The sequence below is a fragment of the Phaseolus vulgaris genome, chromosome 9 (assembly GCF_000499845.2).
Source record: "Phaseolus vulgaris cultivar G19833 chromosome 9, P. vulgaris v2.0, whole genome shotgun sequence".
NCBI classification, from domain to species: Eukaryota; Viridiplantae; Streptophyta; class Magnoliopsida; order Fabales; family Fabaceae; genus Phaseolus; species Phaseolus vulgaris.
In genome coordinates this window covers 38,058,929-38,071,249 of record NC_023751.2, presented here as the reverse complement: position 1 = coordinate 38,071,249, position 12,321 = coordinate 38,058,929, and the positions used below count along the sequence as shown (strand labels likewise).

The window sequence follows — 12,321 nt, the reverse complement described above, 5'->3', positions numbered from 1 at the left end:
ACATAATATATAATAAATTAAAGGAATACAATTTTAATTAAATACTACCTTTATTACTTAATAATTTGTTTAGATAAATTAATGGGCTAATTGTTAGTGTATTAGCTAAAGTTAAACAATAGTTTAAAAGTAATATTATAAAAATTAATAACTCTTAATGATATTGATGAATAATTAGTGTTTGGGGGTAGAAGAACATTGTAATAAAAAGTTAAACTTGTTGAAGAAAGGAACTTGAGAGGGTACATGAAATTGGTGTCCTTGATTCCTGCTGCCATTAGTCCTCCCACAAACACTTTGGGCCTTTCTTGGTACTTCTGAATGTGATTTTTTCCCCAAATAATGAGGGTAATTTCTTTCTACACCTCACTGGTTTCTTCTTTCAGCTCTCTATTCATTATCGGATGCACTCTTCAGAATCTAAAAAATGCATTTTGATTCTTATTGAGTTGAAAAAGAGAAATCAGTTCCAGCCCAGATGCATGAAACAAGCTGTGGCTGATTGGTATCATTTAAAAATAATAATTTGATAGCTTTGCCTGAAACCCTAGGATCGCATTTCAGTGGCGGCTGCAGCAGGAAAGCACTCTTCGTTTTTTGCTTGTCTCCGATGTGCCACCGCTGAAGGTAATCCCTGTCGCATGATTCGCTTTTGACGATTCTTTTTCAATGTTTTGGCTTACTCATTTGAATCTTCTCATTCTCATTTTCTTTTCTTTAATTAGAGTAAATACCCAACACAGATTCCTCAAAGAGAGATTGGTGAACTGCTTATTAGGTCCCCGAAGATGAAAATTTCATCCATTTAGTTCCTTCATTGTTCATTCCGCTAGAATGCGAGTTCCTCCTTTTATTGTGTGAAGAAGGGTGGTCACAGTTTCCTTGAGGAATGATGAGAAATCTCTCTGCATCTCATTCCTTCGGGCTTTTCATCACCTCACCCGTCTTTTCTCCCAAAAACCTTCCTTCTCTCACTCTCTCCTCACCCCCCAGAAGAAGATCTCCTCTTTCCATTCAATGCGCGGTTCAATTCCGTCCCTGCATCGACATCCACAGGGGGAAAGTGAAGCAAATTGTGGGGTCAACCTTGCAAGACTTGAAAGGAGGTGATGGGTCGGATCCTGTCACCAATTTTGAGTCCGATAAGTCAGCTGCTGAGTATGCCACTCTTTACAGAAGTGATGGACTCACGGGTGGCCACGTTATCATGCTTGGTGCAGACCCTTTGAGCAAAGCTTCTGCCTTGGAAGCATTGCATGCTTATCCCGGCGGTCTACAAGTTGGAGGGGGGATAAATTCTGACAATTGTTTGAGTTACATAGAAGAGGGAGCAAGCCATGTCATTGTGACATCTTACGTATTCAATGATGGACAAATGGATATTGGAAGGCTAAAAGATCTTGTTCGAATTGTTGGAAAGGAGAGGCTTGTGTTGGATCTCAGTTGCAGAAAAAAGGATGGTAGATATGCAATTGTCACTGATAGATGGCAGAAGTTCAGTGATGTTTTTGTTGATCCTGGTGTAATGGAATTTCTTGCCAACTTTGCTGATGAGTTTTTGGTCCATGGTGTTGATGTTGAAGGGAAAAAGTTGGGAATTGATGAAGAGCTTGTTGCTTTGCTTGGAAAACATTCACCAATTCCTGTTACTTATGCTGGTGGGGTAACTGGAATGGCTGATCTAGAGAGGATAAAAAGTGCCGGAATGGAGCGTGTGGATGTAACTGTGGGTAGTGCCTTGGATATTTTTGGAGGAAACATGTCTTATGAAGAGGTTGTAGCTTGGCATGCCCAGCAAAAGGCCCATATAGTTTGATTAATATGTTTTCTTCTAATTGGAGAAAGGATCTGTTTTTAGTGTTTCTCTAGATGTGTAACCATGTATCAGGTTATTTTTTTATGACTGAAGGCAAATTGAACAATTAATAACAGACTATCTAGTATGAACTGATAAATATTTTAATAATACTGGGTGTACAACAATACTGCAATAGCTATCTAATGCGAGTTCAATAAAAGTTTCATTGCACTTTTTGGTTTTTTTTAGCTTTGACGGTGTGTTATTTGGATTTGTCAACCGTTTTATTGGTTAATAATTCTATTTTTTAAAATTAGTTAATTTTAGTTTCTTTTATGATTGATTTTACATGGGGTGAAATTATGATTGATAGGGATAATGAAGTTTCCAGGGTTGATTATTGGTATAACAGTTCAGATTCCGTTGGACAGTGGAAGATCAGATAATTTCCTATAGCCACGGTGTTGACTCATTGTCTCAAACTATAGGTAGAACCTATACCTAATTTTCAAGTCTTGGTTGGTAATGACAATGCTCTTGTTGCAGAAGGTTTGGTCAGAGAATTGGAGGTTAAGATTCAAAGACATTCCTGAAGCTTCTAGTATTTTTTAGTGATGCAATATTAAGATTGAAAAGTAAAACAAGATAGACTGGAGTCAGATAACAAAGGCTTGTGCAGTTCAGGATGTTGTATTATTGGAAAGAGTTAACAGAAACAATTTGTCGCATTAAGGTATGCTTTCTGCAAAAGAAATTATGTTAATTCCTAAGATAGAAATTTTCTTGAGCAATATGGACGATCACATATATAATTATTAAAATCTTGGTACTAGCATAATCAGACAAGGAGAGTCATCATTTACAGAAGTAAAAATGATTCTGTATATATTGAATTGTAACATTTTTGCACAAGTGTACATGTCTATTGTCAGTATTTGTCAATGACAGACATTTATCTCTAGTCTTAATTCATTTGCTGGTTGGATAATCCTGCATTCCTTCGTCATTCCACAACATCTCTGATGCTTGGTCTCTTGAAAGTATTTCTGGTTGACACACAGCAGGCTACATCAAGAACATGCATCTCTTCTTCAAAGCCCTTGCCTCTCCTAAATGGATCAAAGACTTGATCTTGTTTTACTTCACTCCTCATTTGTTGCCACCCATGTTTGTCCGTACTCTGGGGTGTCATAAAAAATGCATAAGCATGTGTTTTGGAAACGATATCGAGGACCTGGGTCCTCTTAAGTCCTATTATCAATACATATTAAAAACAGTGAAAAAAAAAACTCAAAGCTCAATGAAGGAACATCCTTACTGCTTGAATTCTACTCTATTAGTTGTTGCAATTTGCAAACAGTCTCTAGTGAGCAGCTTGTGCCACACTTCTGGATGTACAGTGAATGGAGATGCATACATGTCATTAAGGATTAAGAAATACTCTACCAATCCTTCTGAATTGTTTGTGATAGACGAAAGGCATGTTAGTCCTTTTTCTCCTCGTATATGCTTTCACTTCCCTTTTCACCACATACAAAAGTATCTGTACTCGGTTATGTGAAACTAGTGACAAGATTAATATATAGAGTTAAACTCAGGCCTTGATATTATGATAATAATGTGAAATAAAATAGTTTGCATGCAGTTGAAAATATAAACGAGGACCTCAAGTATATAAAAATTTCCTTACCCTGATCAAGGTACCAGTATGCATGTAAAAATGGAACCATATCTTCTGCATATCAAGAACTCATTTGACCCATCACAGATTAATGCTAAACTAGAAGAAAGATAATCTTGATCTAAGCACCAAATCGAATAGTATATCTATTCAAGGTAAAAAAATTGGCATCCAGAAAAGATCCTACTCAACATCATGCTTAGAATCCAAACTTTTTGAATGTCATAAAAAGCTGGCAGCCAGCCATCAAACCTCCACCGAAACTGAAAAATATGATTTGACTATTTTCAGAGTCCGTGGTAATACTTGCATCTACCGATTCGCATATCCTCCACCCTCACTTTCTACGTATGTAAATATCACATTTTACAGGACAACAAATCCAAGTATAAGAACTAACTATTCTTATTTAGACAAATTTCTTAACAAACACTTATATAAATGATAAAATAAATAAATTTCTTTTATAACTTAAAATTTGAACTTAATTTATGGAACAACCTTAATTACTTATTAAAAAATTCTAACCTGTTTTATATCTGTCAATCAGTTAAAGGAATGAAAAGATTTAAGATTTCACCGGGTCATATTATCCCCTAAGAAGAATAAGTACTTTTTGTTTCGGATCAAACGAAATTTTGCTAACAAAGGAACATATTCTCCCTAGCAACTAAACAGGATTCATCATGAAGATATTGTTTTAGACTGAAAAAGAATATATTATCTTTGGTTTGCAATAAGAAGAATACTGGTACAGATCCTGATAGTTGGTTAAGGTGGTGAGTGGTGACATGTTCTGTATTAACAAGGTGTGAGTAACATAGGATAGACTGTTACCAGATCCATAGTTGGAAGTAAAACAAATGGTATCGTGAGAAAAAGGTAGAATCCAACCAAAAGCCAATGGTTGGTGTTCCCATGACTAAACACTCCGTGCTTTCTCTGGATTATAACTGTGCCCTCTTTTGATGTTCCATCACCTTTGCCACTTTTCTAATAAACCTGAACCTCAATATTCTCAACCTTAACATCAACATCAACGTTGCTTGATCTTTTACGCCAACCAGTTTAATCCACATTGGTAACACAAGTAAGGCCAATATTTTATTCCATCACGAAAACCACATTCATTCCCCCTCCCTAAGTTGAATCTTAAACCTCTCAACTACACAAATCCTTGAGGCCTCAGTTTTCGAGCCTACACGTTCACTTCCTCTGTACTCCTCCTTGCCTTTGTACGTATGTACGTATTTATATAATATACATTCATACGTATCAGTATATAAGTTCCTCTGCTCCTCCACCAAACCCCACAAGCATTTTTTGGAGTGTGAAAAGCACTAAAAAATATCAGTATCAGCATATAGATGGGTGAGGTTGAAGAGTTGAAGCAAGGAGCTAAGATCCGTGGCAATGGTAAGAGGAAGGGAGATGGGTTTAGCAACAAGTGCGCTTCTTTGGTGAAGGAGCAACGTGCTCGTCTCTACATCCTGCGTCGCTGTGCCACCATGCTTCTCTGTTGGTATATCCAAGGAGATGAGTGAAATGGAAACCATTTTTTATTCATCACACCTTTCTTTGTCTCTTTCTATTTGAGTTTGTTTGATTAAGTTTGAAGTGTTGAACCCCTTTTGAATCCTTGAAGATGTTTGAATGAAGGAAGTTGAAGTTGAAGTTGTTGGTGGTTGGTTAGTTGGATTTGCTGGCTTAATCTCCTTTCCCCGTTTGTCTCTTTTTACCCATTTGGAAGGACCGAGGGACCCAAACCAATGGGGTTTTACGGGGACAGGAAACTCTCATTTTATGGACAGACAGATCAATCTTTTACACCACAACCTCCTTTTTTTTCTTGTACTATACTATCTATGTATGTTACCTCTGCAACTCAACCCAATTTCTATCTTCTATCTGTAATCTCATATCTCCTACCAAACAATTTCTAAATTTTTATCAAGTTGCTTCTTCTGTTTCTGTTGTTCCTACTTTAGCTGTTCATTAATCTAATTCAAGAGATTGACATTTAGTTGAGTTTTTTTTTATAATGAAATCAAACTTAACCAATATATATTTTCGTCCATATACTACTCTATCACGAAATTGTTTTTAGTTCATAATTCAAACTTTAACTACTCATGTATGCTTCTAATTAACATCCAGATAATTTGGAATAGTTTCTTTTGTATATTGCATTAGGTTGCACTTCATCATATATTGCATTAGGTTGCACTTCATCAAACTAATGGATGTAATTATAGTGAACATTAGTTTGCAATCAAAATAACAATAAATTTTAAAAAAAATTAATAATCGTTTCACATAAAGAAAAACATATTTCAATCATTTTTATATTATAGATATAAAGTTCGAACAAAAGATAAAAATCAATTTTGTGTTACATTATAGCAAAAAAGACATATTTAACTCTATATTTTAATGATATCCTAAATTCAAAATCCAACTGAGGTCAACTAAAATTATTAAATAATATTTTATTTTATTTCATTATTTTATTGTTTAAATGTATATTTTTAAAATATTAGATTATTTAAATATTAAATAGTATAGTCTATTTTTTTAAAAAAAAAAACAGATTTTTTAAAAATATTTTAAAATTACAAATTTTAATAATCAAACTTCAAAATATGTGTAATTCATCGAATATAATTTAGTTCGATTAAATATAAATTAGGTTTAGTACAAACACAAGTCCCTCTCAACTTAAAACTTTTTAATGGATTGAACAGTGAATTTATTAGACTCAACTCAACGTATTCGATCCAGTAATAGTTCACCCACAGCAGAAAAGAAAAGGAATAAATAAATAGAAAGTAAACAATAGATTACCCAAAGAAAAAAACACAATGCAATGAACATATCACCTGAAATTTAAAGTTACCAGAATAAAACATTAAAATGTTAAAAAATATGTTAAATTATTCCTTAAATGTTAAAAAGTTCTATAAACTTATACATGACCTTAATAAAATATATGGATTTAGGGACTAAATTAATAAATAAAAATACAAACTTAAGGATGAGATTGATAAACACTTAATAGCTGAATATTAGTTATATAATCTGATAATAGTCTGAGATTGGCAGCTTCTAGGCTGTAATTATGTATGTAGATACCAAATATGCAATGCATCATTCCATTCTATTTCTTGCATTTATTCGATATGCTTTTTCTTTCTAAAATTAAAATTTCAAATTCCATTCACTGCCACCACTCACAATGGAACTATTTGAGGAGCAACTTAACTTCTTTTATTGTACTCTACTCACAGCTCAAAAAAGTCAGATAGATAGATAGTCAACAAATAATCATCACCATCACTCATTTAACCTCCACTATCTTTTTCTGTTGAATCCACTCATACCCCAACATTCTCAAATTGTGCCCCAGATTATTATTTAAAAAAAACAAACAAAACAAAACATATGGGTCTGTTCATCTCTCTTCAGTCTTTTTTGCCTGCTTCTTTTAATGTCTTACTATTTTGTTACTTGATTTTGCATATGATGTGCGACCATGAACTGTCATTTGTTTGTCTGAGAATTCCGTGATCTTGATAGCAAATTAGTTGTGCCATTTCATCTAGTATCAAAATTAATAGCCTTAGGGAATGTGAAATCTGTGTCAATAAGTTGTGGTGATGCAATAGTAAGATTGAAAAGTAAAACAAGATAGACTAGAGTCAGATACCAAAGGCTTGTGCAGTTCAGGATGTTGTATTATTGGAAAGAGTTAACAGAAGCAGTTTGTGGAATTAAGGTATTCCTAAGACTAATATTTTTTGCTGAGCAATGTGGACGATCAAATGTACAGTTATTAAAATCTTGCTAGGAACATAATCTGATAAGTGATTTACAGAGGTAAAAATGATTCTGTATATATTGAGTTGGAACATTTTTGCACAAGTATACATGTCTATTGTCAATATTTGTCAAGGACAGACATTTATTTCTAGTCTTTATTCAATTGCTGGTTGGATAATGCTACATTCCTCAGCCATTCAACAACCTCTCTGATGCTCGGTCTCTTGAAAGGATTGTGGTTGACACACATGCAGGCTACATCAAGAACCTGCAGCATCTCTTCTTCAAAGCCCTTGCCTCTCATAAATGGATCAAAGACTTGATCTTGTTTTCCTTCACTCCTCATATGTTGAACCCAGGAAACTAACTCCCTTGACATTTTTGGCTTGCTTACATCCACAGGCCTCCTCCCCGTTAGCAGCTCAAGCATGACAACCCCAAAGCTGTACACATCTCCTCTCAGAGTTGCCACCCATGCTTGTCCATACTCTGGGGGTATGTAACCTAATGTACCTACAAGTTCAGTTGTAACATGAGTATGATAAGGAAGAATGAGTCGAGCCAGCCCAAAATCAGCAACATGTGCCTCAAACTTTTCATCAAGAAGTATATTGCTCGACTTTATATCACGATGCACTATATGTGGGTCACATATTTGATGCATGTAAGCCAATCCAAAACTTGCACCTTGTGCAATCTTCAGTCGAGTAGGCCAATCAATCTGAGATGGACCATCAGCCTTCTCATGCAACCAGTAATCCAGACTTCCATTTTCCATGTAGGAGTATATGAGAAGCCGAACACCCTCATGCACACAGTAGCCTTGCAGTGCAACCAGATTTTCATGCTGTGCTGTAGACAAAGCCTCTACTTCTGCTTTAAATTCCCTTTCCATAATACCCAAATCTCCTGAAAGTTTCTTGATGGCCAGAGCAGTGCCATTGGGTAATGTTGCTTTATAAACCAAACCAAAACCCCCACATCCTATTATGTTTGCCTGACTGAAGTTTTCAGTAGCTTTTAATATTTCAACGATGGTAAGGTCCTTGATTTCACTTGTTTTATTAGGGAACAGTACCACTTGGCTAGCCTCTTTGTCAACCTCAGGATGAACCCCACTGTAAGAGTTGATAGAAATCGATTCTAGTTCAATCTTGTCAGCGTCTCCACCAGGAGTGATCCTCCTCTTGGATATTACCCACACTATCAACACTGAAACCAAGGAAACAATGCCAAAACTGGCTGCAATGGCAAATCCAATGATCAATTTTTTGTTTGAGCTGTGACCACGTGCAGTAGTACCCTGTTGAGGAACACAAGAGCGCCGAACAACTGCACCACACAACTGTGGGTTGCCTTCGAAGCTGGAAGAGGAGAAAGTATCAAATTGACTACCAGTGGGTATGGGCCCTTGAAGATTATTGTATGCTACACTGAAAGCAGACAAAAAATGCAAGTTTTTGAGTGAAACAGGAATTTCACCGGAAAGTTGGTTTCCTGAGAGGTATAGTTTCTCTAGGTTAATCAAGTTAGAAATCTCCGGTGGGATATTGCCAGAGAAATTGTTGTTACTAAGGTCCAGCTGATGAAGAACTTTCAGTTTGCCAATCTCCACAGGGATACTGCCATTGAGGCTATTGTTTCCAAGATATATTGCTGGTGGTAGGTTGGAAATCTGATTATATTGCATCTGAGAAACATTGTTGGCATTAGCAAACACGGGTAACTCCAGATAAGTCCTTTCTACTTCGTCATAGGCCTTTTGTGAAGTTAGTGCTGGAAGCGTTGTGAGCTCAACTGGAAACATTCCTGTGAGGAGGTTAAAAGACAAGTCTACGTAGAAAAGCTCAGGAAGTGTGTGCAGCCAAGGAGGAATTGAACCACTTATTTGATTATAGGACAAATCCAAGACCTCCAGCTTCTTCAGGTTATAAAGCCAGTGTGGTACTTGGCCTGTGAAATTACAACCGCCCAAACCAAGAACTTGGATCCCTTGGAATCCATCTGGGTTTGTTACGTTGACATCATGTGGCATCATTTCATTGAAAAAATTCTGGGAGAGCATAAGAGTGCTAAGGTTCTTGAGTCCCATAAGCAAACTCAGTGCCCCAGTGACATTACTGAGGTTGTTGGTAGAAATTGATAGGAAAGCCAGAGACTGCAGTTCAAGTATGTCAGCTGAGATCTGTCCCTCAAACTGGTTAGATGCTAGCCTTACTGCTTTAAGTGATTTACAGGCATACATGGTTGGTGGTATAATACCAGTAAAACTATTGTTGCCAAGGTCAAGTGCTGAGAGTCTGAGGAGTCCAGAGAAATTCAATTCTGAGAGGCTTCCCTCCAACAAGTTGAGCCTTACATCCAACATCACAAGGTTGACACACTCCATTAGAGATGGGGGCAGAGTACCATTTATTTTGTTGGCATGAAGGAGTAAACGTTCCAATTTGGAGAGCTTACCAATATCCGAGGGAAGAGGCCCGGTGAAATTATTGGAGTAGAGCTCCAGAACTGTGAGGTTGGCAAGGTTAACAATGCCCTCAAGGGTTCCACTGAGTTTATTGAGGGGCAAGGAGATTTCTTTGAGAGCAACAGCATTGAAAATATCATCAGGGAGGGGCCCGGATAGTGAATTGGAGCCTGCTCGAAATTTCTCCAGCTTGGAACATGCTCCTAATCCTGGCTGAATCATGCCAGAGAAATCATTGGAGGAATAATCCAAGAATCTGAGAGAGGAGGAGCTACTGTGGTTACTACAGAGGAGAGAAGTGGGAATTTGACCCGTGAAGCTGTTGTTACTAACATTAAAAGATGTCAAACTCCCTCCTGCGACTGCATCTCCCAGGTGCTGAAGGAGAGAAAGTGGGAGTTTTCCGTGGAATAAATTACTTGACAGATCAAGCTTCAGTAGAGTATTGCCACTGGTATTAGCAACAAAGTGTGGCAATTCACCAGAGAGACGATTGTAGCTTAAATCAAGATTCTGCAGGTGATTAAGAAGAGAGAAAAATTGGTTTGGGAGATTACCGGATAAGCGGTTATGGGATAGATCAAGGTGGGAGAGAGCAGTGAGATTTGTGAGAGATGGGAAGATGAAGCCAGCGAGACCCCTGGAAGGTAGCAAAAGCTGTATGACTCTGAAATCCTCATCACAAAGAATGCCTTCCCACAGACAACAATCAACAGAAGAAGACCAATTGAGAGGAGAAGGAGTGGATATGTTCCTGGAGAAGGCCAAGAGTGAGTCTCTATCCAGTTGGTTACAGGAGGCGGCTTGAACAGGAAGAAGGAACGAAGAGAGAAGAAACAGTACTGTGACAAAGACCATTAAATTGGAAATCATGTAGATGGAAGAGGGTGGTGTTGGTTTTGATGTTGATGGGGTTGGTCCTCCTCTGGGACTGGGAGCTCTCATCAGAACGAATCCCCAGAAGGAAAAAATGGAGTCTTTAAGGTCCTTCCTTGTTAAAAGTTGAGGAAGAGAAGGAATGGGGCATAAGGGGTAATATGGGAGGTAGCATAGCATAGGAGAGACCAGGCATTGACCATGTCCCAGGAAAGGAAAGGTAAGAAGGGAGAAAGTGGAGTGATGGAGACAAGTGGAAGATAGATAAATCAAACAAAAGAATGGTAATAAAATAAATCATTTGTATCAAAGCGTTTACTTTTGTTCTAAGGTTGGGTTGGGAGGGGCGGCGCGTAGTGCCCTCAGTGGAATTTCTCTATCATCATCATCATCATCATTCACAACCATGCCATACATAACGTGTGAAAGTGGAACTCATAATCATAAATAAACTACTGCACAAAACAAACATCTATTGTTGTCCCTCCTCTTACCAGGGGATGGATATTCTGCCTCAAACCGCATCTTCTCACTCCAACAACAATGGATGGATGCCTGTGTCCATGTTCATGTTCATGTTTATGTTCATGTTTGTGTTTGTGTTTGTTGTGGTGTGCCACTCAGACTCATCACAAATTTTATAACACTCTTTTCTTTTCTATCATCTTCAAAATCTACAAATAAAATATAGGAACTGTTGGAGTTTAAGATTTGTGCGGGTGTGAATGATGGTGCCAAGAAAATATAAGAAAATTCCACTACTTCATGCCATGTCCATATCACTTACAAAGGACATGCTTTCAACCACGAAATTTCACCCAGACAATCCCTCAAATAAAATAAGTTAGTAAAAAAATCAAATATTCAACGTTCTATTCCAATGTAGTTATACGCAATATGTAGAATACATACCGACACAAAGATACTATACAAACACGAATTTATATATTATAAATTATATAAATTGATAATAAAAATTTATTTTTATTTAATAGAAAAAATGTTTTTCGTGACTAGTGTAAAATAATTTGTTTTTTATTTTTATAATCATAATAAAAATTTATACAATAACTTTCACTATAAGAAAATTATGAAATAAAAATTAATTTTAGAAAAAAAAATAATTAGTTGTTAAAGTGACTAAATTAGAGACCTTTTCAAAAACAAAAAAAATGGTTTTAAATTAGTTTCTATTATTGTTAAAAAGTTTATAAATTGATATCTAATTAGCAACAAGATTTTAATTACCAATTATTTAGATTCTAAATTTGGTAGCAAAAATCTTGGTTGTTAATTAAATACCAATTTAGAAACCATTTAACAATAGAAACTAATTTATAAACAAAAAATATTTGTAGTCTCTAAAATGGTTTTTATTTCATGATTTTCTTGTAGTGTTTGAGTTTTTAAAAATTAATATATTTTTTCTTTTTTAAATTATGTTAGAACTCTCCGAGTATTGTCAAAAATTCAACACATATTTTTTTTAATTTAATACTTTTTAACATATTTTTTTAATTAAATACTTTATCAATACATATCTTACGAATATTAGTGTTTGATATGTTTATCCATATTATTTAAGAGACATGTTCAAACCTCATTAGTAAGTATTAAGTATGCAAACAAAATACTATGCACATAGGTTGACTTTAGCAAAATTATTTTTGGATTACA

The 12,321-nt window shown here is 35.9% G+C and overlaps 3 protein-coding genes across 4 annotated transcripts; 2 read left to right on the top strand and 1 right to left on the bottom strand.

Annotated features, from left to right (window-relative positions):
* The first annotated feature begins 181 nt into the window (after positions 1-181).
* On the top strand, positions 182-2,029 carry LOC137822543 (1-(5-phosphoribosyl)-5-[(5-phosphoribosylamino)methylideneamino] imidazole-4-carboxamide isomerase, chloroplastic). 2 transcript variants are annotated; one of them, XM_068627443.1, is made up of 3 exons: positions 182-348; positions 552-627; positions 726-2,029. In XM_068627443.1, exon 3 carries the CDS (start codon positions 890-892, stop codon positions 1,814-1,816), a length of 927 nt encoding a protein of 308 aa, XP_068483544.1. In that variant the 5' UTR covers positions 182-348; positions 552-627; positions 726-889; the 3' UTR covers positions 1,817-2,029. The 2 variants fall into 2 exon arrangements, with proteins under 2 accessions (XP_068483544.1, XP_068483543.1); XM_068627442.1 differs by lacking the exon at positions 182-348 and having other exon boundaries at positions 364-627.
* Positions 2,030-4,719: 2,690 nt separating this feature from the next.
* On the top strand, positions 4,720-5,433 carry LOC137822545 (small polypeptide DEVIL 22-like). Its single transcript, XM_068627444.1, has one exon. It carries the CDS (start codon positions 4,847-4,849, stop codon positions 5,021-5,023), a length of 177 nt encoding a protein of 58 aa, XP_068483545.1. The 5' UTR covers positions 4,720-4,846; the 3' UTR covers positions 5,024-5,433.
* A 1,913-nt stretch (positions 5,434-7,346) lies between these two features.
* Positions 7,347-11,410, bottom strand: LOC137822538 (tyrosine-sulfated glycopeptide receptor 1). The gene has a single exon (XM_068627435.1). It carries the CDS (start codon positions 10,822-10,824, stop codon positions 7,447-7,449), a length of 3,378 nt encoding a protein of 1,125 aa, XP_068483536.1. The 5' UTR covers positions 10,825-11,410; the 3' UTR covers positions 7,347-7,446.
* Positions 11,411-12,321: the final 911 nt, after the last annotated feature.

What these genes read in the sequence shown, in the direction of transcription:
- LOC137822543 (XM_068627443.1), top strand. Translation starts at nt 890, where the DNA reads ATGATGAGAAATCTCTCTGCATCTCATTCCTTCGGGCTTTTCATCACC.
- LOC137822545 (XM_068627444.1), top strand. Translation starts at nt 4,847, where the DNA reads ATGGGTGAGGTTGAAGAGTTGAAGCAAGGAGCTAAGATCCGTGGCAAT.
- LOC137822538 (XM_068627435.1), bottom strand. Translation starts at nt 10,824, where the DNA reads ATGCTATGCTACCTCCCATATTACCCCTTATGCCCCATTCCTTCTCTT.